Here is a 25,319-nt window from a genome sequence, read left to right as displayed (position 1 = left end):
TACTTGAACAAAAGTTATTTTGACTCATTTTTTTCAATCAAGTATAATTAATGACTTTATTATTATATATATTCATGAGATTTTTTAAATAGTCTGACATTTAAACCCTCGCTTCTATGTGACCCTGTGACTCAGTCTTGCAATGTAACAAGCCCCTGTGGTCTCGGTTATGTACTATCATATAGCTATGCACGGACTCGCGCACGTGCTCCAAACTGGTTAGTATTCTGGCTACTAACCCATGCTCGTGCGTTGTAATGGGTAATACATTTAGTAATAATTCCAATCAAACAAAGGAGTTACATGTAGCCTGATTTCGTACAAACGTTCACGAGTGGTGGTTGCCCAGTTCAGGAGTTGGTGGACATACACACAGGTATGTGGTTTTTGAGATATTATTCTTTATTTAACATAATTATGTACAACCGATATGATCAATGGTTCGATATCCGATAATACACAATGTTACACATATTTCATTCTGAGTTATATATACATGTATATATATACTGTATGACACGGAGTTACCTAAACGATAAAGCAGTATTAATTCTGAAATGAGCATGAAAATGATGTGGATATACGAGAGTACCCGAGTCTATATATGGTGGCTACATAATCACTATTAATTCTGAAATGATGTGGATACACGGGAGTACCAGAGTCTAAGGTGACTACATAATCAGTATTAATTCTAAAATGAACATGAAAATCATGTGGATACACGGGAGTACCGGAGTCTATGGTGGCTACATAATCAGTATTTATTCTGAAATGAACATGAAAATGATGTGGATACACGGGAGTACCGGAGTCTTTGGTGGCTACATAATCACTATTAATTCTAAAATGAACATGAAAATGATGTGGATACACGGGAGTACCGGAGTCTATGGTGGCTACATAATCAGTATTAATTCTAAAATGATGTGGATACACGGGAGTACCGGAGTCTGGTGGCTACATAATCAGTATTAATTTTGAAATGATGTGGATACACGGGAGTACCGGAGTCTGGTGGCCACAGGGACCTGGCACGAAAATTTTTAACCAATAGTATACATATATATATTATAGCATCATATATATATTTATACTATTGGTTAAAAATTTTCGTGCCAGGTCCCTGTGCTGGTGGCTACATAATCAGTATTAATTCTAAAATGAACATGATGTGGATACACGGGAGTACCAGAGTCTATGGTGGCTACATAATCAGTATTAATTCTAAAATGATGTGGATACACGGGAGTACCGGAGTCTGGTGGCTACATAATCAGTATTAATTCTAAAATGATGTGGATACACGGGAGTACCAGAGTCTATGGTGGCTACATAATCAGTATTAATTCTAAAATGATGTGGATACACGGGAGTACCGGAGTCTGGTGGCTACATAATCAGTATTAATTCTGAAATGAACATGAAAATGACGTGGATGCATAGCTACATCATCATGTTGTATGAATTAATTAACTGAACATAAATTGTCCTGAAACATTACATCTTTACATGGACACATATGTTTGTGTTTGAATCTTTTAATACTAAAGCCGTTCTCTGTATTTATATCTTGAAATATTTGACCAAACTGTCAGTAAGCGGGATGGTTCTGTAACTTTCAGAGACACATACACATAGCAATGATATCTAAATTTCTGCTTTAATAAATAAACATTGTTTAGCAAGGTTCGATCAGAAATTATAATATAAACCTTCCTATCAAGGAGAACTTTTCATTGCAATCAATAATCAATTTTTTCATTCCTCAAAGATATTTACACAACAAAATTGATCAAAGTTATGTTTGAAAAGGTTTTACTTTTGTTCTTCTACATTATATTCGTTGAACGTTGTAACTATGTTTCTCTATACAATGTTCTTTGTAAAGAGATAGAATTAATTTTAAAGTAGGCAATTGCAAAATCTATACATGATTTTTTTTACGCTGTAGTGCTATTTCTGCGGCATACAGTTGTAAAATTAATAAAAAAATGGCAAGTAAACAAGACAGTGAAAGGAAGTATATAAGCAACAATACATATATCACAGACGCATACATAATTAATTGAGTTAGACTTAGCTCAAGTCATATTAGTTAAAACATGAGCAAAATAATAGAAACCAGAATGTACCCTCCACGAGCCCCATATTTGATGATAATCTAAATAATCGTTTGTTTGACGGATAGTTACCGATAGTTTATGTATACATTTGTGTTTGGATATATCCTAGTGACCTCCATCCTCGATATTTCAGGGGTTACTAACTTCCATTGGTGTGAATTTATATTATAACGACTGTGATAGTAACCCCTGGAATATCGAGGATGTATGTACATATAAATGTAAGTAGACTTATTAGTGGTGTAGCGCGGAGTTGATTACTTTTCACCTAGTTGGAAGTTGCCCCTATTGGCTGACACGACTATACTGGTCACATGACAGTATTGGTTCAGAAAATTTTCTTCAGCTCTCGGCCCAGATCTCAGAAACCTTCTCAGCCATACGCACGCATTTTTGCATCGATCCAAGAATGGAGTCCTTTCTCTCGTTTGTCATTGCTATGGAAGTTGTCTTTCATTGCATAAGCAAGGCTTTAGCTCGCGGGCAGGTATGTAACCTAAGGTTTGTTCCTAGTCCAGACTAATTAATTAAGTTAATTTTAAGTTACTATTGACTTTAAACATAATTTACTGTCTGAACAAAAAAAATCACGGGATTAGCCACAAGTTATTACCACTGATGAGGTTTTCTCCAATGAATATGTTAATTAACAATAATTTGGATTGAGAAAAAATATCTTTCTGAGGTGAAAATCCCAGAATTTGAGGTTTAATACTCTTTGACTCAGTCGGAAACTTAGTAAACGAGGCCGCGAGGCCATGGACAAACGATTAAATAAGATTAATTGGTAGCATGTTTGCATGAAGGACTACCTCAAGCTATCAAATGACCTTAATATTCACTGAAGGTCACAAGGGTAAAACAGACAAACCCTTAGCATACCTCTATAGACGCCACATTTTCCGAAAATGGCGGGAAAACTAGGACGTTACTTAAAATTTTTTGTCTCTTCCTTATATGGTAATTCAGTCCATCTGATAATCCTTACACTTTCAATTCCAAATCATTGACTTTCTACTGCAACAAAATCCTACTTTCCCAACTTAGATGGTAATGTTAAATTCCTATTGTTTTCTTCTTTGAGACTATATCTCTTCCCTAACCTATTTATACACGTGAATGTACTCTTTCCCCTATAAATTTGACACCAGAATATTTGTGGTAACTGTGGCAACATTTATGAAAATGCTAACCATTTCTTTCTTGAATGCCGATCAGAATTCGGCTACTGCCCGTGCTGATATGGCCCAAGTTTTTAATGACCTGAACATAAAAGTAGATTTAAATTTGTTACATTATGGAAATGAAAACTTGGGCAAGAACGTATATGAGAAGAAGTCACACGGGGTTTTGGGCCAGTACGGCGCAGGAGCTTTTGTGTTTGTGCACTGACTGTGACGCTGGTCGACCACTAATTTTCCTTTGATATCCGCCGCGCAGCCTTTGATGTACATGTAGCTTGTAGGTTACTTTCTGAAGCGGGCCGTCATTTTAAGACATTTCTTCTAAATATTCCGTCCGTAAAGCAAGTACTAAACGTTGTGAAATTTTATTAACTTTACATTGGTGTTTCGTTTGACTCGATAAGACAAGTATTTGTTGAGAAAAATGGTTTTTATTCCCGTTTCATAGGCGTCTGGCGTGGTATTAAGTAGTGTAAAGAGACAGTGACGAATCCTTCTCACTTATAAATCCTTGATTTGGGTTTGTAAGTTAATTGTTATTTATTTGAACTTGTTCAGTCATTTTTAAAGTCTAGCAGAATATTTGAACATAATTGTTGTATATCTTGTTATTATGTAAATAATATGTTAAATTCAACTTATTTATACCTATGCCATCACTTGCAAATATTCCATTGGGATTTTCTTTTTCAATTGACACATGTATACATAATATTTTATCATTAGGAATAAAAAAATGATCACATCTTCATATTCATTGTCCAAAATTCCAAGAAACATATTAATTGGAGTCCTAGGCACTTCTAAGTGATATTTTGTTCTAAAAAGGTATAAAAGAAAAATGATAAAAATGATTGTACATGACAGCATTCCCAAAACAGGTGCATTAAAGTTTCTCTTCCCTCTTCGCAAAACGTGCACCTTTCCGTCTCGCTCATTTTAATTTGCATAGATTTGGTATTTGTATATACTATTCTATGATGAAGTTTGAATTGAAAATTTTGCAATATTGTGTCATCTGTAATATAACTTATAAAGTAAAACTTAGACCAAGACTCTTTGGGAATATTGACATGTAACATGTCCTGCCAGGAATCTTGACTCTTTTTTGGTACTTCTTTAACTTTTGTCTGTAAACATATACTGTATAAAAAAATTGTACCCTTTTCATGACTTTTTTAAGTATTGAGTATATATGTTTACATGGTTCCATGTCCAGTGGTGTATTTTTTTTGTACAAAATATGTTTCCAAGATCTAGGTATTGCATTCAAAATTCCATAAAATCCATACAAAAGTTATCGTGTAACAGAAATTCATTATTTTCAACAAGGTCTCCAATAAAATATACACCTTTTTCACATCATTGTTTATATAATATTATGTTGTTTTCAATTTTTATGTAATTATTATACCAGATTTGCTGAGATGCAACTTTGCCAGAGGTTGTGGGGAGTTCATCACCACACAGATCTGCCCAAATGTTTATAATCTCTTTCCAGAAAATATTTAGGGAATTTGGAATTCTTAAAAGACCTTCTCTCTTGATTTTGAAAATTTTAACTCCACCATAAGTTTCAATTTTATCCAGAAACAGTGTTTTCCAAGGGAGGAATTCAACGATTTTTTTTTATCAACACGTTTTTAAAGCATGACAAAAAGAAACAATATGTGGTACTCGAAGACCTCCTTCATCATAATCGCCATACATAACGGTGCACTTAAATTTGTTTGGGAGGATCTGGTAAGATAGTAAAAGTTTGAATAAAAATTGGTAATGCTAATGATTTTATAATAGTTACCCTCTCTATATACGTGAGGTTTCTGAATGACCAATCATGTAAAAGTTTTTTAACAGCTGTTACTTTTGTCTGAAATTATCTTCAGAAATATTTACCGACTGAAGGTTATAAGATATACTTAATAGTTTGAATTTACCAGAATGGTTCCAACTCAAATTCCTTTCCGCAAGGATTTCTTCACCACAACCCCGTTTTGCCCCAATCCAAATTGTGTGTGTTTTTTCAACATTTATTCTAAGACCAGAAATATTACCATTGTGTTTCACTTATGATACTGTCTAAAACTGTTTTGATTCTATTCAAAATAACTGAGGAAGCTATTTTATAATCTACATTCAATAAAGTTATAGGCCTCCAAATTTTTACGTATAATTTTGATTTACCTTCTTTTGGAATACATGTAATCAGACCTTGGCGTTGTGATATAGAAAGCACTCCCTTGTCATAAGCTTGATTTAGAGAATTAACTCTTGATATCAGCCCAAAAGAATTTATAAAATTCAACAGTAAATCCATCCATTCCAGGTGACTTATTGTTATTCATATTTTTTTAGTGATTTCATACATTCCTGGTAATTTATTTTCCCCTCAAATTTATTACTTTATTCATTGGTTAATTTATTTAAGAAAGGATTTTCATCATCAAAAAATGTTTCATTAACAGTATGAACTGGAATATAGTGATTGATAACATTTGTTTTGCTCTTCTAAAATATCTTGTATGTTTGTAATTTCCTCACCTGTTTCTATAATTAGCTTTGGGATTAACTTTTCTTACAGTGGTGCCTCGCCAGGTCAACGAGGGAATTAACGATATAACAACAACAACAATGCTGTTTTTCTAAATTGTAAAAAAAAAAAATGGAACTTCTCTCACCTTCAATTTTCCATCTTGATTTAGCTTTCAGTATAATGCCCTTAATTTTGTTTTCTCTTATCAATTTCAACTCATTTACTACTTCTTCAATTTCATTTAGGTTCCTATTTTCCTCTTGCTGTAATTTCCCTAATTTTAACTCCAGTTCATTTTCTAATTTATCCCTTTCACGCTTCTTGAATGTTGAGTAGGCAATAGTTTTTCCTCTAATCATTAATTTTAAAGTTTCCCAAAATAGTTGATCACTTATCGATAAGATACATTGTTAATGTTGTCTTATTCAAGATTAATAGCATATTGTTCGACAGTATCTCTAATACAATTTTTGACAAGATTTACATATGCAGTATCATTTAGTAAACTGTTATTGAACTTCCATGTTCCTTTTCCTTTAGGCTGGTCAATGAATTTTATGATTAAAGAAATTGGCAGTGATCAGATCTATAACTTGTACCAATATCAGCTTTACATACAAAAGGAATTAAATCTGATGTAATTAAAAAATAATCAAGCCTATAAGCTTGTTTTCTGTGGGGACCGTGTCATGTAAATAATTTTTATCAGGATTATGCTCCCTCCATATATCTACTAAATCAAATTTTTCAATTTCATTATTCCTATTTACATAATTTTTTGTGTCAGTTCTTTGGAACATTCCAGTCCCCTCCTAAAATTACAGATGTAGAAGAAGAATCATGAAGAAGAAGTTGATCTAATAGAAAATTATAGAATTCACTATCTGTTTCACTCAGGTTGGGGCCATAGACTGCCACTAGTGTCAAATTTTTATTACTTGAGGTGTAGCCCGATATACTCTGATCCTGACACCAGACTTAGACATTATGACAGATAGATGTCTGGTTTAGGGCCAGAGCGCTGCGCTATATTAAGTAAACCACATGGTCTGACCGTACTCATTTCACTGCACCATATATGTTTATATGATGATTTTTAGCAATACTGCGTTAAGTAATTTCCAGCTCTTATTGGCACATTTAAATCCAAAACCTACATGCAATGTAAGTATTGTAATTCTCAAAAGGCTGATGACTTCTGATGATGAATCAAATATTAAAAATTCTTCTTCATTGATGTGTAATTATATTATACATGTACTGTAGTATCAAAGTTGTCAAACTTCCCTAGTAATACATGTAACTAGCTCAATAGAGACTTGATATTGGCCATATGAGCCTGTAAAGTGTGCTGGGATGAAGATCTATATATATATATATAGAGCTATCATTCTTTCAAGGTCACAAGATATCAAACAGGTTAACATCTTCCAAAACGTTCTCAATAAATGAAAGGTTAAAAGTATCAAGTACTCTTGATGATTGATGAATCACTTTGTTTTCTTGAATGACCATGGCAAATACTTTCAAGGCCACATTGGTATATTATAAACACTCTTCTAATGGTTTGCTATTTGATCTAATCAACAACTTGGGAGTGATCTCCCCTTGTCTATAAATCCACTATATTGCCATTCTGTCATTACATGTACCAAGGTAGACTATCAATGATACATGTATATAAACCCTAGCTAATGCTCCATGTATACAGATTGATATAAGTACTGTATATTTTTGTTCTTACCTTGAAATTGTTTTTTAATTTGTATTTAAATGAAAATAATGTAAGGTGAAGCTGTTTTACTTAAATAACCGTCAGATGACGTTTAAAGGCCCTTTCCTAATATATAATAGGCTTTTAATTTTTTTAAGTGTGATTGTAAAATGAGATCAATAATTTTGTAGAGTCACAAAAGTTATTATCTTACCGTTAATGCTACTATCATCATCACCTTCTAAACATTAAATGTTAATTTTCAAAACGTTGATCATCTGATGTTTCTTGCCGTCGTCCTAATTACCGTACATTAGTTTGAATTGACTATCACTGCGCCAGACGACAAAACAGCGATATGAATCATCGCTTTTAACAAAGATGACAGAGGGAATCATTTATCAGCTCACCTGGCCCGTCCGTTCCTTTAAATCGCTACTAGTCATAAAGTTCTGCATGGAATGTAACCAAATTTGGTCAGAAACATCCTTGGGGTAAGGGGAACAGAGTTTGTTTAAATTTTGGCTCCCCCCCCCCCCCCCCGGGGGGGGGGCAGGAGGGACAGGGCCCAATAGGGGAAATAGAGGTAAATCCTTTAAATCGCTGCTAGTCATAGAGTTCTGCATGGAATGTAACCAAATTTGACCAGAAACATCCTTTGGGGAAGAGAATTAGAGTTTGTATAAATTTTGTCTCTGACTCTCCGGGGGCAGGAGGGGCAGGCCCAATAGGGGAAATAGAGGCAAATCCTTTATATCACAATTAGTCATAGAGTTCTACATGTAATGTAACCAAATTTGGCCAGAAACATCCTTTGGGGAAGGGGAACAGAGTTTGTATAAATCTTAGCTCTGAACCCCAGGGGTCAGGAGGGGTGGGGCCCAATAGGGGAAATAGAGGTAAATCTTTAAATCGCTACTTGTCATAGAGTTCTGCATAAAATGTAACCAAATTTGGCCAGAAACATCCTTGGGGTAAGGGGAACAGAGTTTGTATAAATTTTGGTTCTGATCCCCCAGGGGACAGGAGGGGCGGGGCCCAATAGGGGAAATAGAGGCTAACAAATATTTCCTTTGAAGACTACAGAGAGACTACCAGGAGTGTAGAGATCATAAGTGATCGGAACCGCTGGAGTATCAAGAGTGCTATATCATATATGGAGAGGAATGATTTTAGGATACTTTCATCTGTGTATATGAATGATAGACATTCTACTCTCTGGGTCACAAATACAATGGATTATTATATACACATTTGAAATATGACCCTAAGGTAGATTATCCCGACTTCTCTATCCACTTAAAAAAGAGTGTTATTTTACTGATATCAATTAATCTTATTCAAAAAAACATACCTGACCAGTTTGTTCGACAAGATTTTTACTTTAATATCTGCAGAATATTGTGTACAGTATTATGTAACTTTATTTGTTTACCTGAAATTTTGTCACTTTTAATCTTGTAGGCTGTGTCCTTCCGTGGCTTTAGCCTGGTTAGCCGGGTAGCGACATCGATTGCTGTTGCGGCTGGCCAGCGTTTGTCTCTGTCGGAGGCCGTGGTAAGATGTTACATTTTAACGCTAAGTGTAGAATACATTATTTTCTCCTGTGAAAAATTGTGTCTTTAAGCATTAATATTGTAGCTAGAAAGATTTCAAGACCGATAATGTTGTCTTCTTTAAAGTATAGTCAGGCTGGGTACGCACATGTACATATACCATAACAGTTTTCTTACTATAATTGAACTCTCCTTATTACCATATTCAACCCAATAAGTGTCCATGTCCCTATAAGCGCCCTCTTTTCGAGGCCTCCATTTCAATTGCCCAGGCATAAAAAAGACCAGAACTATGCAAAACTGTTTAGATTTTCAATAATTTCGTCTTATTATGAGCACCTTTTTGTTTTTAAATTTGTTAAACGCCTTATTGGGTTGAATAATGTATCGCTCTGTTTGATAAAGGATCTGGCAACAATCCATTAGGGATGACCTTCTAGTGACCATCAGAATTGTTCAAATGTCCAGCTTCTAGAAACTGAAAAGTGACTTTTCAGTTTTCATTTGTGTAACAGAGTGATTTTAAGAATCTGTATTTTAATTAGATTGACTTGGCACCAATGTAATTTGTTATTATTGTAAAGTAGGCGAAGAGTTGGACTCTTGTTTAAAATATATTATAAAAAATAGCCAAAGTTCATATACACTGTAATAGACATATAGGTAGTATATTCACTATCTAAATCTCTGGCACTGTACTGTATTGATACAGGAAGAATTATGGATATTCTGCACTCTAGATCACAAAATATATATATATAATAGTAATACAATGCGATATACAAATAAGTAAATAATATTTTTGGCCGTCGGGTAGATTATTCCTATCCTTCATATCCACTAAATAATCATAAATATATATAATATATATATAAGGGATATCGGTTAACCACATGCACATCAACATATCTGATCATTGTTTAGGCCAGATTCTAACTTGAATATCTACCAAATATTGTGCATTATGCACTTTTATTTGTTTACTGAAATGTAGCTTGTGTCTTTGCAGGTTGTGTACTTCGCTGCTACGCTCGACTGCCGAGGGGAGGATAGCCTTAGCCTTGCAGATGTCGATGATGAGCCAGCCACACCACCCGCTCCGACCCCTGTGTCTGTCCGTAGGTCTGGCCGTGTGAGGAGGGCACCAGCTTGGCACAAGGATTACATCATGTGATGTACTGTAATATCCTTGTAAAGTCCATGGACTGATGTGGCTTGAGGAAGTGGTAACCCCTCAACAATCGTCCCAATCCCAATCCCTCACCCAAAAATCTATACACTGTTAATTAAACCACATGCAGTGACACATGTGTGGGGTTGTTTGAGGTACATAAGGGTTTTGAGAAACTTGAGAGACATACTCGTTGGAGTGTGCATAAAGGGTTTTTCGGGATAGAAAATCCAAGATGGCTTCCAGGGTCCACTTTCTGTTCTTAGATTTGGGTCTCCGATTTTGGTCTACATTGGTAAATGGGGGTTTAAAGGGATGCGGAACAGCATTCCTATGTTTTTGGATACTGTGATAAACGAAGGCCTCTGACTGGTCAAAATTTATGAGTTGCTAAAAAAAGGTAAAAATTGGTACTTAAAGGTTTTGGGGGACAATGAATACATGCAGTGATAAGACTGCGTAGTTGTTTGAGGTAGATGTGTAATGGTTCTCATTACAATCAGTACTTGTGTACAATATTTATGTTGGATTTGACTCAACTGAAGTGTACAGAAAGTAGTTAATAAGTATTTTTTTTTTTTGTCCCTGGCCCTAACAATACTCACTTTACCCAACCCATATACCCCAGCACAAACACAGCACGCATTTAGTATTTAACATTCTAACCACTACTTTCTACTTGTACACTCTCAGTTGAACTGTTAAAAAAAATGTAAATAATTGATTTGATTTGTTTTTATGTATTTATAATTATTAACAACCAAGGTCATTTATGTACATGTACATGCCAGGGTCAAAGGTGGATCGAGAGAAAACCCCAGCCAGCGGCTAGTACCTGGCAACTACCCCACATGGGATTTGAATTTTTTGCAAAAAAAAAAAAAAAAATCAATGGCCCAAATTAATGGTCATCGGACAATCTTGGCACCGGTGAACTAGAAAAAGATTTTAATGAAAGACTTTCAAGATAGTGACTTTTGCGCCCATCCTTGAAGTTTAAAATGTGTTTCAAAGAACATTTGGTTGGGACCATTTCAGGATCATTAGCTTAATTGCATTGATAGAACTTGAGAAGAAGTTCAAAGTTTGCTTATAAGATGGGGGTCAAAGAGGGCATCTTTGTTTTTTTAGATTAATTCCCAAAATAACAACATATGTTCAAAACCATGTCAGGATCATTTCATGCAAGTTTCAGCTAAATTGTACCAGTGGAACTTGAGAAGTAGTTTAAAATATTTTAGATATGGATGCTGTAGTGGCCATCTTGGATTTCTGATTGACCCGCAAAATAACAATACTTGGTCAGGACCATATAGGGATCATTTCACACAATTTTCAGCTGAATTGCTCTTGTAGAACTTGAGAAGTTCAAAATCCTTTTTCAATATGACGGAATTGGTGGCCATTTTGGGTCTCGGATAAAATTGAAGAATAATAACTCTTGATAAGGACCATGTCAGATGATATCAGACACGTCTTTAGCTAATTACATTGGTAGAAGTTCAAAATGTGTTCAAAATTTTGTTTACAAACAGGGTATGACAAACAGCGGATAAAGCATGATCTTTATCCTGACCATTGGGGTCAACCTAATAAATTATCATGTTAAATTAAAGTAAATAATTAATAATTTCCATTTGCCCTTCTACCGCCCCCTCCCCTCCCATTACAAACAAATGATAAAGCATGATCTTTATCCTGACCATTGGGGTCAACCTAATAAATTATCATGGTAAATTATAGTAAATAATTTCCATTTGCCCTTCTACAGCCTCCCCCCCCCTCCCCCTCCCATGACAAACAATGGATAAAGCATAAAGCATGATCTTTATCCTGACCATTGGGGTCAACCTAATAAATTATCATGTAAATTATAGTAAATAATTTCCATTTGCCCTTCTACCGCCTCCCCCCCCCCTCCCTCCCATGACAAACAACGGATAAAGCATGATCTTTATCCTGACCATTGGGGTCAACCTAATAAATTATCTTGTAAATTATAGTAAATATTTTCCAATTGCCCTTCTACCCCTTCCCCCCCTCCCCCTATTGCCACTGGTAATTCCACTCCCACCCAGAGCCATCCAAATCTTGGGACGACAGGAAGAGACATTGTAGAATTAAATTGTATGTAAAAAAAGGAATGAAAGGGAGTATAAAAGTGCCACATGTATTTAAATACATGAAGAAAGAAAGAAGAAAAGAGAGAAAGTGAGAAAGCGAGAGAGAGAAAGAGAGAGAGTGAAAGAAAGACAGAGAAAGAAAGAGAGAGAAAGAGAGGGAGAGAAAGAGAGAGAGAGTGAAAGAAAGACAGAGAAAGAAAGCATTGTGCGTTGAATGAAAGCCCCCCTGCGAGGGGACATCTGTTTATATTTAAAAGGCTGACCCCAAGGCCCCAACCTTGGCAGCCTTCAAATGTTCTGGGGTATTAAAATATGTTTTTATAAAAAAAAAAAAAAAAAAAAAAAAAAAAAAAATTAAAAAAAAAAAAAAAAAAAAAAAAAAAAATAAAAAAAAAAAAAAAAAAAAAAAAAAAAAAAAAAAAAAAAAAAAAAAAAAAAAATTAAAAAAAAAAAAAAAAAAAAAAAAAAAAAAAAAAAGTTTGTAAATAAAAAAAAAAAAAGACTGTCAAGATGTCATAGTTATTTCAAATATTTGCATATTTTCAGGGTACCATGAAGATAGTGACAACCATCAGGACAGTGACACCCGAGAGCAGACATTCCTGGATAGTGTGATTAGCAGAGCTTCATCAAAATTTAATGATGGGTGACTAGACTTGAAAACTCCATTTAACCTGGACAGTGGCAAACGTTATCATTGTCGTCTATGGAAAATCATTTGGTTCTGCGGTCTCTATAGGATGACAACCAGATATGATGTTTTCTTCATTCAGCGTCCCTGGACACCATTTGCCTGAACCCAATCTGCATATTTTTGACTGGAAATCGAATGTTAAAGGTAATTTGCATGTACTTATACATACATTTGGTAGTTATTTTTAATACGGAGGCCTTCCTTTCTTGATAACGACAATGTAAATTTGGGGGATTTTGGTAAAAAAGTTCACATTACACATATATTAATATAGCTAAGCACATGAACCAATATCCTAGAAAGTGATAAATACAGAAGATGTGTTCGTCACAATTATGGCAGAGGGGCGAGGGGTCCTGGCAGAGGAGAAGGGGGTTTGGGTTTAAAGAAGTCTGCTGACTTAAAATAGGTATTTCAATGATATTCATTAACTTCTCTGAATCCGTGTGATACACAATGATTAGGAGTTATCCAAACCTAATACATTATGTATTAGGCTTTAGGCATTATCTCTTTCTCTTTATCTGTATCTAAGATATCTTATGTATATAGTCATCAAATGGGTAGTGCTTGGTTCTGTAAGACATCCAGTACAGTCTTCTTTTTCAATCTTTAGTGTTTAAGACCGGTCAGGAATAGATTATAGGTTCAAGCTGTAGGTCGGTGGTTTTTATTGGGGTACTCTGGGTTCCCACAGCTTTAATGACCATGAAACCTTATTAATCTATATAAAACACTTTCTGTTTTTTTGTGATCATTAATCAGCTACTTTCACTAAATCATTTTAGTCATTTAATCATTCATTTCTTCTATTTCAGCTGTGAAAATTGTATCTTTTTGGCCGACAAGTTTTAACAGCCTATTCCCAACTTGGAGACACCGCCAAGGGAAGTTAACTCATTTCATGAAAACACTAGACAGAGTTGCCTTTCCATAAATGACCTGAGTATTTATTTGTGAGTATAATTTGTCTTTTTATTTATATATATATATATATATATTACTCTTATATACTTCTTTGGTTTCATTATCAGTGGTATTATTTTTTTCAAGTGAATAGTTGAGCGAAATTGGAGTTATCTCCCTTGCACTGTCTGTAGGTCTTTGGTGAAGGGACTGATTTAGAAGTCAGATGTGATTTGTGTAATGCTTTCACTGCCAGATCATGTAATTGGCTAGTGTAAGATAAGTTTTATTTTATTAGCTCGCCTATTCGAAGAATAGGGGGGGCTAATGTTGTCACCCCGGCATCGGCGTATATTAGAACGGCTAGGTGTTGATAATAATATATATATATATATGTATATTTGTGTAAGGATATTGATGTGTACAAGGGGTGTATGAGGGACTGCAGAGTGAGTGTTGGAGTGTATGCCTTTAATAATGAATTTGTTCATGTACATATTGTAAATAAATGTATGTATTGTACTCCGTACTCAATGTAGTGATTTCACAAAAATGCAGCATCACTATACTTCAGACTTACTCCCCATGACAAACTGAACTGCTATTTATAAGCTCAGTATAATAGGTCAGTTTTGTAGCAGTCCGCGCACACAAGATTTAAGTCAGTTATTTAGGCATTTCTCCCTCAGCAGTTTACAGTTTATAGCAGTCCACGGATAACCCGTAAATATTTCACCATACTCATGATTATAAAACTGCTGGTTGAACAGCTAACTAAATTTGTAAGGCAGTCCATTGACTGCTTATCATAGTACTGAAAGCTGCTTGTCAGTGACAGCTTATAGACCCGTAGCAGTCTAACTTAGATGCTGTTCACATACCATAATGGACATAGGCAGAGATTCGAGACATTTATGTTATATTCTGGATTATTTATTTCATCTTTTTTTCTATAATTTCGCAATTTTTACAATTTCGTTTGCAATTTTTACAATTAGTTTGCAATTTTTACAATTCACATACGTTTGCAATTTTTACAATTCGAAGAATAGGGGGAGCTAATGTTGTCACCCCGGCGTCGGCGTCAGCGTCCCATTTCACGTTAAAGTTTTTGAGCAAGTTTCTGTTTCGTCAATTGTTTAAGCTTAAGTCATCATAAATGTTTATGATTTTATTTTCCTAATGTGTATGGATGCTGAACGTGATAATACAACCAATTTGGGGCCCTTTAGGGTTTTTTTTAGTCTGTTAATTTGTCATATTTCCATGTTTAAGTTTTTTTAGCAAGTTTCTATTTTGTCAATTGTTTAAGCTGAAGTCAATACAAATATTTCAACACAGGCCTTCATTCTCTCACACCAGTACATGTAGTGTATTTCTAATTTTGAACTCGCTAATAAGATACCTGAAAAATTCATTAGCAAAACTTAGTAGATTTCTTCCTGTACAATTTCAATTTTCATAATTGGGAAATAAGTGAACATTTTCCACAGTATAATTTTTCAGTAAATTAGGTAATAAAGTGTCTGGCAATTCCTATTTTAAATTTGTGGCAGTTTATTTTTAAGTGCACCATAATTTCTCTGTGTTATATCAGATATATATGACATAATATGTTATAACCATTTCCTTATGATATTGTTTTGTTTACTAAGTTATATATCTATAGTATTGAGCCAGTTCTGGAACATTGCTTTGCTTAAATATTCAGTTCTGGATATTTTTTGATAGAAATTCCAAAAATGTCGGGTGGGGATCGAGAATATGAGTTATCTTCCCCTGATCTTAAAGTTTATTTCAGTTGTTCACATTTCCATGTAGTACACTACCTATATGTACTACAGTTATAAGTAAAAGTCAAGAGTCTAGGTACAAATTTTATTTTGATATTTAAATTTTCATTTCAAAATTGTTTCAATTCTCTACTATGACAACTGGAAGAGTTGTGGTAAAATCGAGAATTCTTTTTACAAGAAAAATATTCATTTTCAAAATAAATCAAATATTTAAATCATTTAGGTCTGAAATTTTGGAAGAGGAAAGATAGGTTTAAAGTTATATGTGCCGTATTTTTCATACTCACGAATCAGCACCAAAATTAAAATTACCAACTTTTTGAAAATTACAGTGCTTTCAATGCATAGGTTTTAATTTTACATGTACAGATAAGTGCTGAAAATAATTTTTGGCAGTACTGCCAAAAATCATTTATTTACATCAATGGTGAAGTGAAATGAGTACATACGGTGAGACCATGGAGCCAAATTGTGGTCTACAATTTCATTACACATTTTTACAATGTTTTTAGTAATTGTAAAGTGACTTCTGCAGGTATGTTTTCATTTAAACATATTTAAGGCATAAAAATAACAATTTTACAGTACAAAATTCTGTGTTATTACTAACGTTTATAAGTCATCTGAAGCCATTTGAATGATTTTTACAGCTTTATTCATCAAACCTTATGGTTTTTAATAAATCAAAGATGAAAAAATAGCATGTCAAAATTATCGCCCAGTTACGGCACATATAACTTTAAGTGAAGTATTTGAGGGAAATAAAAAGATATACATTTCAACATTTTAATAGAACATTAACTGTAAAAATAGACAATGCATTGGATGGTTTTATTAGCTCACTTGACTTCGTCATAACAGCTGGTCGGAACTTAATTCTCAAAATTTGGCTGGTAGCATCCTTATGGGTTACTTGTACAAATGGTTGGGCTGCAACTTCTTAGCGTTAAATAATTCATATTCATATGTTTTTGATAGCATCTTTATATGGTGAAGATTCAATGTTAAACAAATTATGGGGTCAATTTTTTTTCTACATTTGTGTATTATTTGTACTTGTACAAAAAACCCAGATGAGCAATACAGGGCCTTTGGGCCTCTTGTTTTTTATATCATATGTTTTCAACCATACTAATGATATCACTATTTTAACCCGAATAACAGCTCCAGCATCTGGACGTTTTTGATCCATCAGGATAGCCACAACCATCTGGATATCATCAGGATAGTGACAACCATGATGGAAGACATTCCAGGAAAGTGACTGAGTGATCAGCAGCTGCAATATCATTCAGGTACATTTACTATTAAACTCAAATGAAAAGTTTGAATTTGAATTGTAAAATTAAACTGCATTTTTATTGCTCATGTGCATTTTTGCCCACTATCATCAGATGGTGAACTGTTCAAATGGCCTTATATCTGTGGTCCAGTGTGTCCAAATGTTCTTTTGTCCATTAAGATTTATTACCCTGTTTAAGCTAGTGATATTTTGTATGCCTATATATCCCTTCTTAGGTATACCGGTACTTGAATATAACCATATAGAAATGTAAATTGCTGTTGACCAGCAAGGAACATTTGTATGTGCTTAGTTCTTATCATAGTCATAACCAATTGTTGAAATCATAAACACTGGCGAGCTGGACCCAGCGAAAACGAAAATCTTTCTCGCCAGAAGGTGTAATTAGTTTAAGATTGTGGTTCAGGTAACAAAACATTTGTTTCGTGCCTTATCAGTCAACAGTCAAAACTATTTCCTCCTCGGTGTTGGGATCAACCCCTCCAGGGGAAAAGGAGTTCTGACTGTTGACTGATAATTAAAAAAGGCATAAAACAATTGATACTGTTTACTCGAAGATTGTTGTGTTGTTTGTAAATTTTGGCAAAATAAACAAAAATATTGTACATATCAGTTTAGTAAGTCCACAGGATTCGGTACATGTTATCTTTACTAGTCAGTAGTGTTAATAGCTTGTACTAGGAATGCTAGTTTGACCAGTTTCGACTTTACAATGACATACACATCAAGTCCTCTTTAACCAAAATTGGCCTTAAACATCCTTGGGGAGGGGAGAGGTGAGGCAATTGGTAACTCCTTTAAATCGCTACTAGTAATAGAGTTCTACAGATGGTTTTCCGAAGGACCAAGCTGAGCTTATGTGATACCCTGGTGTCCAGTGTCCAGCCATCAACAATTGACTTCTAACAAATGACTATGTATGGTTTGGGCCCTGTTTGGCCCCGAAATTTGTCGGTTTTACAAAACTGTTAAGAACATGTATTTTAAATTGTTGTATTCAAACTATGTAGTACATCTATGATTGAAAGGCCCACTACCTTTCCGAAACAAAAAAAAATAATATTCTTAAAAACAACAATAACATCAGAAAATGTATATTGATGGCCAGAGATGAGGTTACAAAGCAAAAAAAATGCAAGATTCCTTTCGTAATCTATGTTAACAGTGAAGATTCATTTCGCTGATTTGCCTTCTGGTACAGTGATAGGCAACTAACATGAGGTAATTAGGATGACAGCGGGAAACATAAAATAACAAAAATATGAAAATAAATATTCCCATTTTAAAAGTTAAAAGCCGTTTCGGAAAGGTAGTGGGCCTTTATTTGTAATGAAAGTTTTCTGATTTTGCAGGTTTAGCTGCCATGGTTGCCATCCAAAATATACATAAATAAGGAAAATGGGGAAATTTTGACAATTTTGATAATTTTTTGCTAGGTTTTTGTCTAAGAAACCATAATGCGCATCCTTGAACAAAATTAATATTTACTGAGAATATGTATGTATTTCTGATACATCTTTTGAAGTAATATAAAGTTTACTCAAACATGTGATCTATGTTTTTTAGTAAGAGGGTTAAATACAAAAGGATGGTGCTGATGTTGCTGTGTAAATTTATCATTGTTTTATAGCTGTCGCTGCTGCTGGTTAAATTTATCAATATTGTCTGCTTCAAAGCATGTACTTATATATATATACTTGTATATATATATATATATATATGTTAATGTTTGTGTCTTAAGATGTCACTTTAAGTCACAAGGCCACATGTATTCTCTCAAGCAAAGATGACATTACTACTTTTTCTGTTAGACAGGGAACCCCTCCTACCTATTGATGCCTCTTCTTGTGACGTATGAAATTCTCTCATCGAATAAATGTTGTGTTGCCATTTTTGCCTCTTTATTTTCTACTTAGATTGGCCATTAGGTTTGACTTGTGACTAAAGCTTTGGTCACAGGTGCCACAATGATAATTCAGTCGGGTTTGGTGATGGCATTTCAATTTTCTGAAGAACGGAAGTTCAAAGATAATCGCATAGTCAATTGCATTGTTTTTGTCATCAACAGTGGCGTACCACTCCGAAAGCGTCCACATGAACTAGGGTGTACCGATTTAGGGTGGGATTACTGTTCTAGACGGAAAGAAAGAAAATGAGTAATCTGTCCCCGCAATTATCGGCAACCTTTCCGACTTATAGTTCATGTGGACACTTTAAGGGTAGTGCTGCACTGTAGGTAACAACTGCATTGAGTTGATTGTGCAATTGCAGAAGAGCTTTCGCCCTTCAATAAAAAATTGAACCGCCATCAGAAAAAGCCCACCTCGATCATCATTGTCACAGCGATAATCCAGGCAGGCTTATTGATGGCCGTTTCATTTGATTGAAGAATGGTTCTATGACAATCACAGGCAATTTCACAGCTTTTGTCACTAACAGCGATGCTCAACTCCAAAAGGATAAACAAAAACTAGAGTGTACCGGTTTAGGGCGGGGTTGCTTTTCTTGACGGAAAGACAGAAAATAAGTAATCCGTCCCCGTAATTATCGGCAACCTTTCCGACTTATAGTTAATGTGGAAACTTAAATGGGTAGTGCTGTGCTGTTGGGGACAACTGCATTGATTTGACTGTGCGATTGCTGTAGAACTTTTGTCCTTCAATCAGAAAATGGAACTGGCATCACAAAAAGCCTGCCTGGATTACCAATGGGGCACCTGTGACCAAAGTCCACAAATCAAAGCTGGTAAGTTGGCATTGGTCAGCTTCCAGTGCCAATTGAAGCAGAAAATTCATATGCAAAAATTGCAACAACACATACTCGATAAGATAAGTATCTACTGAACAAGAAGATTGTTATCAGATGGTGAAGTAGACAAGCCTGTAGCAATAGAGAACACATGAAGACTCGAGGGAAGAAGAAATAGCCAACAAGAATCCTTTGATACCAAAATCAGGTAGGCCAGATCTTGCTAAGGAGGAGGAATATTTTAGGAAATATGAAAAATTCTCCAGCATAAGGACCTCTTTTGGTGACCTGTGAGGCTCTTGACTAAGTTTCAGTTTGGTGACACTTGCTGGCAATCCAAATAAATATCTTTTTTCCCAAAACCAGAACAGATGCTTGTGGTGATAAGCAGACCTCATTCACTAAAAACTGCCATGAAAATTTTTATTTGAATTTTTTAATTAAACTGCAGTTCTTTCCGGAAAACACCTTGCGGGTCAACCAACAAAATGTAATAAAGAATCATGATGATGTTAAATTATTTTCCATTTGCAATTAGGTCGAATATTGGAAAGAGGAAGGATAGGTTTTAGTGAAATATTTAAAAAACAAACCTTTTGAGAAGAATAACTATATCAATAAACAATGGATTGGTTGGTTTTATTGATTTTGAATTATAATTATTGTGATGGCTATGGACAATCATTTATAGGAGAAAAATGCTAGATTTTGAAAATTTCCAAGAGGCCCAATGGCCTTGCTATATTTGATAAGGCTGGTTAATTACCAAGAACCTGAATTAACAAACCTTCAGATGTGAGCTCTTTTGTTAATACTGTAATAATAATGATTTTCCAAATTATTAAAATTTTGATTTATTTGTTTTATAAGATAGAGACAACCACCAGGATAGAGACAAACACCAAGATAGAGACAAACACCAGCTCCATTCAGGTAATAATAATAGTCTTTATTTCCTCAAAACTGAAGATTACAACAACTCATTATTATAATGTTTATCTAATACAGACATAATATGCAAAATTAAAATCATGAGAAAAATACGCAAAACAATTTGCAATTGTTATTAAACATGTAGTTTTAAGTACATCTTTTGTATATTACATTCAGTCAGATTGTAGTTTTAATGACAAATGACTTTCAAGTACTTGGTGAATAAATAACTTTGTTAGTAATAGACATTCACAATCTATTAGGGTTAGTTATTGTAGACAGAGAACATATTGTAAATATTTATAACACAGACAATTCTAAAATCTTCTAAATCTTTCTTCTGTAATCATTTACTGTAAAACTCCCATGAAAAGTTATAGTGTAAATTAAATTAAACTGCAGTTTTTATATAGGGATCCGAATTTTCTCTTCACTTGGTTAATGGTTTTCCTGAGGCGGTGTTGAATTTTGTGTTTCTTCAGATCTATTTTTCATTTTCTACACCTACATCAATTATTTCGTTTCAGTAAATATGTATTTATTTGCACACATTTAGCTTGAAACTATTTTGTCTCTTTAAATTCACTTTCAAAATTTGATTGGCCAATTTGAAAGGTCACCAGAACATGACCCTAATGGGATGTTGTCAGATCCTTTGTCAAATGAAGGGATGATAAGGCAATTAAGGAAAGTATTTTCTTGTAGCTTTTTAGTCAAATCATTCCTATTTACCATTATTTAAAAAAAAAAAACTCACCTTATATTGAAATTTTATTAATACTTTGTCAAGTTAGGAACAAGAGATCCAGAGTATCTGTATCACTGCATTTCAAAGGTTTTAGTTGTTTGGTTGGCTGATTAGATCTATGTCCTATCCACAGCCAGGTTCAAGCCTCTTGGTAAATATTCATATTAATATTACAGAAGATAAAATTCTAAAGTTTTTCTCTGCTTTTATTTTCCAATTTCGAACCACGTGTACTGGTAGTAGTGTTTTCCAAATAATTCAGAATTTTAGATTATAGTAATTATGAAATGTTTGCTAATGCTATGTTTTAGCCTAGAGGAACCAGTAGGATCATTTTTAGCTCTTGCATAAACCAGTATAATTTTGAAAATAATTCTTATAACCTTCCAAATGCTCTTCATAATCTATGTTATGCAAAATGTATTTTTTAGTAAAGATAGCCATTGGAGTAAACAAACTATCTGATATCATTCAGTTTTCTGTGTAATTTGTTTTCCAAATTCGCTTTATAGTACTCAATTGAAGAATATAGAAAAGTAAAGTTCTTTAATCCTTATACTAACTCTACCAGACATTGACGAAAAACCTCCCAACTGACAGGACGCAAGCGACTAGACAGGACTGACATGGGAGGCGCGTACGAACTGACCCTATCATTAAAACTACTAATTCACATTCTCACTCAAAGGACTTCTCTCCTATATTCTTTAGTTAATGATATTCCCATTACATATATGTAATTCAAAATTGTTTATATTCTTTAGTTAATAATATTACCAAAAATTCAAAATTGTATCATTTAATAAATAATCTTAAGTTAAATAAGATAAAGTAAGTTAATTGAAAACAAATAAAATTAATTGAAAATATTGGAATTAAATTTTCAAATTTTATTCTTCTACAAATACCGGCTTGAGCTATTATGACCATCTGTCTTGTAGGCCAGAATATAACTTTGTTTTTAAAACAAAAATAAAATTTTCCAGGAAAATTATGCGAATATATAATCCTTGAATAATTAAAATGATGGCAATTTTGACACAAAGAAAGTAAGGATTAACACATTATGTCATTGATAACGATTTTCAATTAAGGAGTTATCTTCCTTAATTTCTAAATATCACTTCAATGTCAATATCTTTAATCCTAAATTAAATAACATTATTTAATCTACATATTGTGAACAAAATTTTGCAAAGTTAGATTATAGAGGTTACGGTAATTGTAACTGTTATTTTGAAATAAGAACAAATTTGATTTATACGAGTTGTCTCCCTTTTCATGAAGCTGCCATCTTAAGGAATCATCTTAATTTATTTTCAATTTTCTTTAGAGGGAAACAGCATCATGGTAGTCTAATGTATATGAGCAATGAGTGAGAACTTTGAGGCAGGTTCCATACAGTACTAGAACAGTATTTGTAATAGGAATTTCAGTGGTACATATATTCTCTGGGTCTCTTTCATCATTTAACTATTTTGTACAATTGGTACTGTCTCCACAATAATTTTGTACAAAATCTAAATGTTTTAAATTACAAAATATTTTGTTGATCTACTGTCTCTTATTCCATGAAGCTTACATTTTTAGGTCATCTGACCCTTCGAGGATGACCTATAGTTGTCATGTTTCGTCCGTAGTCGTCCGCCGTGCGTTAACTTTTCACATTTTGAACTTCTCCTCAAGTTCTACCAGTGTGATTTGGCTGAAACTTGCCTGAAATGATCCTGACATGGTCCCGACAAAGTATCCTTATTTTTCGGGTCGATCCGAAATCCAAGTTGGCTGCCACAGCCGCCATCTTGAAAACACATTTTGAACTTCTTCTCAAGTTCTACCGGTGCGATTTAACTGAAACTTGCCTGAAATGATCCTGACATGGTCCCTACAAAGTGGTCTTATTTTTCGGGTCGATCCAAAATCCAAGATGGCCGCCACAGCCACCATCGTGAAAACACATTTTGAACTTCTTCTCAAGTTCTACCGGTGTGATTTGGCTGAAACTTGCATGAAATGATCCTGACATGGTCCCGACAAAGTGGTCTTATTTTTCGGGTCGATCCAAAATCCAAGATGGCCGCCACAGCCGCCATCTTGAAAACACATTTTGAACTTCTTCTCAAGTTCTACTGGTGCGATTTGGCTGAAACTTGCATGAGATGATCCTGACATGGTCCCGACAAAGTGTTGTTACATCTCTGGTTGATCCCAAATCGAAGATGGCTACCATGACACTATATCTTATTAATTTCCTATATGATTATTGCCAAGGTAGTCATGTAAAGATGACCGTTAAGGCCCTTGGGCCTCTTGTATTACTTGTTTCCTAATTCTATCAAGTACAAATCGTTTCCTGTCACAGCATTAATCAAAGAGTTTTTGTAATTTTTGTGTCTCTATTTGTAGCAAGTGAAATCATAACCTATTGGGATTTAATTTTTACATTTCTATGAAGTAAAAAGTATTTTTTATTTTTAGCAAGAAAAGCTGACAGAAAAAAATAACAAATTTTGTATCTTGACCGTGTATTTTCATGAATGTTTTTGAAACAGCGATTTGTTTTCTTTTGAACTGCAAATTTTTTTGTGAAGAGCTGAATCTGTGAATATGTCACCTTGCATATAGTGGAGAGGGAATCGCTTTTATATAAATTTGAGGTCTTTTTGTTTTGAAGTTTTGAAGTTCCAAAAAATAAAACATGCTTAGTCTTCCATAATAATATTTCAGTATAAAATGAAATTTGTCTTTAATGTACCACCACAGTTCACGACATATAAGTATCCCATTCATACATCGTAATTAGCTCAAAATCAAGCACACAACCATATTCTTTTTATTCCATTTTCAACCTTGATATGAACTCCTATTTCCAGAAATCTATATTAGAAATAAAGTTAGTCAAAAGGAAAAATTGCATTTTTCACCAGAGCATCATTAAAAACTGGTAGATATATATATTATCAAATCATGGTAAGATTAGAATGGCAGTGGTCTGACGTCCGTGAGAAATCGGGCTTGTTGTTAAATATTCGGACACGTGGCAAATTTCTTGATTTCTACAAACTCCAGATTGCTATGTACATGTATGGTGTTATATTTAGTTCTAGATATACAGTCAATAAATTTTGTTTTGTTATAATTTAATTATAATGAGTCTGGTAGATGTATGCATTAGACACATGCAGTTTGTGCATTTGTAGGGTTCATGCAATCAACATATTCATTTTATTATTTCTTCAGAATGTTTGTTTTATATGAATGTGCTAGTGTTCAAGTTCAATTTCAAAAAATTTATTGATACATTTCCTATATAGTTCTTCTCCCTATTCAGTTTCAGTTTTGTTTATAAATAATTTGTGCAGGAACTAATGATGTTTTTTCTGTTGTAGAATTTGGAATGATTTCTGTGTATATAAGTTGCAGCGTTCTAGTCTTTGTGTAGGATCCTGGTGGACCAGCATATATTGGACCTAGTGATACGGAGATGTCCAATTTTGGAGGTTACAGTGTATATACGTGCCACTGGATGTTTTTTCATTTTAAGACTGTTCAATGAAGACTTAGTATCTTATTCGGTCATTCGATTCCACAGCCTTCTTAAATCCAGTATTTGAAACCTTAAGCATTGAGTGCTGGTGCACCTCCTGCTAACCTGCACTGCAGGATTTTTCAGGTTGGGTGGCTCGCTTGGTTTCACAAAAGGCTATTTCAGGACTTAGATATGTACATTTTACGCGTCCACTAATACCAGTCCGGCAGCAAAATAATACAGTCTTCAAAAGAA

At 34.1% G+C, this 25,319-nt stretch overlaps 1 protein-coding gene across 5 annotated transcripts; it reads left to right on the top strand.

Moving 5' to 3' along the window:
- Positions 1–232: 232 nt before the first annotated feature.
- LOC138322894 (uncharacterized) lies at positions 233–25,319 on the top strand. Of its 5 annotated transcripts, none has more exons than XR_011208499.1 (8): positions 233–376; positions 9,022–9,114; positions 10,123–13,245; positions 13,920–14,057; positions 16,968–17,098; positions 18,918–20,062; positions 20,725–20,787; positions 24,925–25,319. XR_011208499.1 is itself a non-coding variant. In XM_069267100.1 (8 exons), the coding sequence occupies exons 1-3, from the start codon at positions 2,536–2,538 to the stop codon at positions 10,285–10,287; spliced, it is 336 nt and encodes a 111-aa protein (XP_069123201.1). In that variant the 5' UTR covers positions 2,495–2,535; the 3' UTR covers positions 10,288–13,245; positions 13,920–14,057; positions 16,968–17,098; positions 18,922–20,062; positions 20,725–20,787; positions 24,925–25,319. The 5 variants fall into 5 exon arrangements, 4 of the variants coding, with proteins under 4 accessions (XP_069123201.1, XP_069123204.1, XP_069123200.1 ...); XM_069267100.1 differs by lacking the exon at positions 233–376 and adding an exon at positions 2,495–2,613 and having other exon boundaries at positions 18,922–20,062; XM_069267103.1 differs by lacking the exon at positions 233–376 and adding an exon at positions 2,495–2,613 and having other exon boundaries at positions 20,729–20,787.

The sequence above is a fragment of the Argopecten irradians genome, chromosome 5 (assembly GCF_041381155.1).
Source record: "Argopecten irradians isolate NY chromosome 5, Ai_NY, whole genome shotgun sequence".
NCBI classification, from domain to species: domain Eukaryota; kingdom Metazoa; phylum Mollusca; class Bivalvia; order Pectinida; family Pectinidae; genus Argopecten; species Argopecten irradians.
The sequence above is the reverse complement of the archived record's forward strand: the minus strand, read 5'-3'. Positions and strand labels throughout refer to the sequence as shown.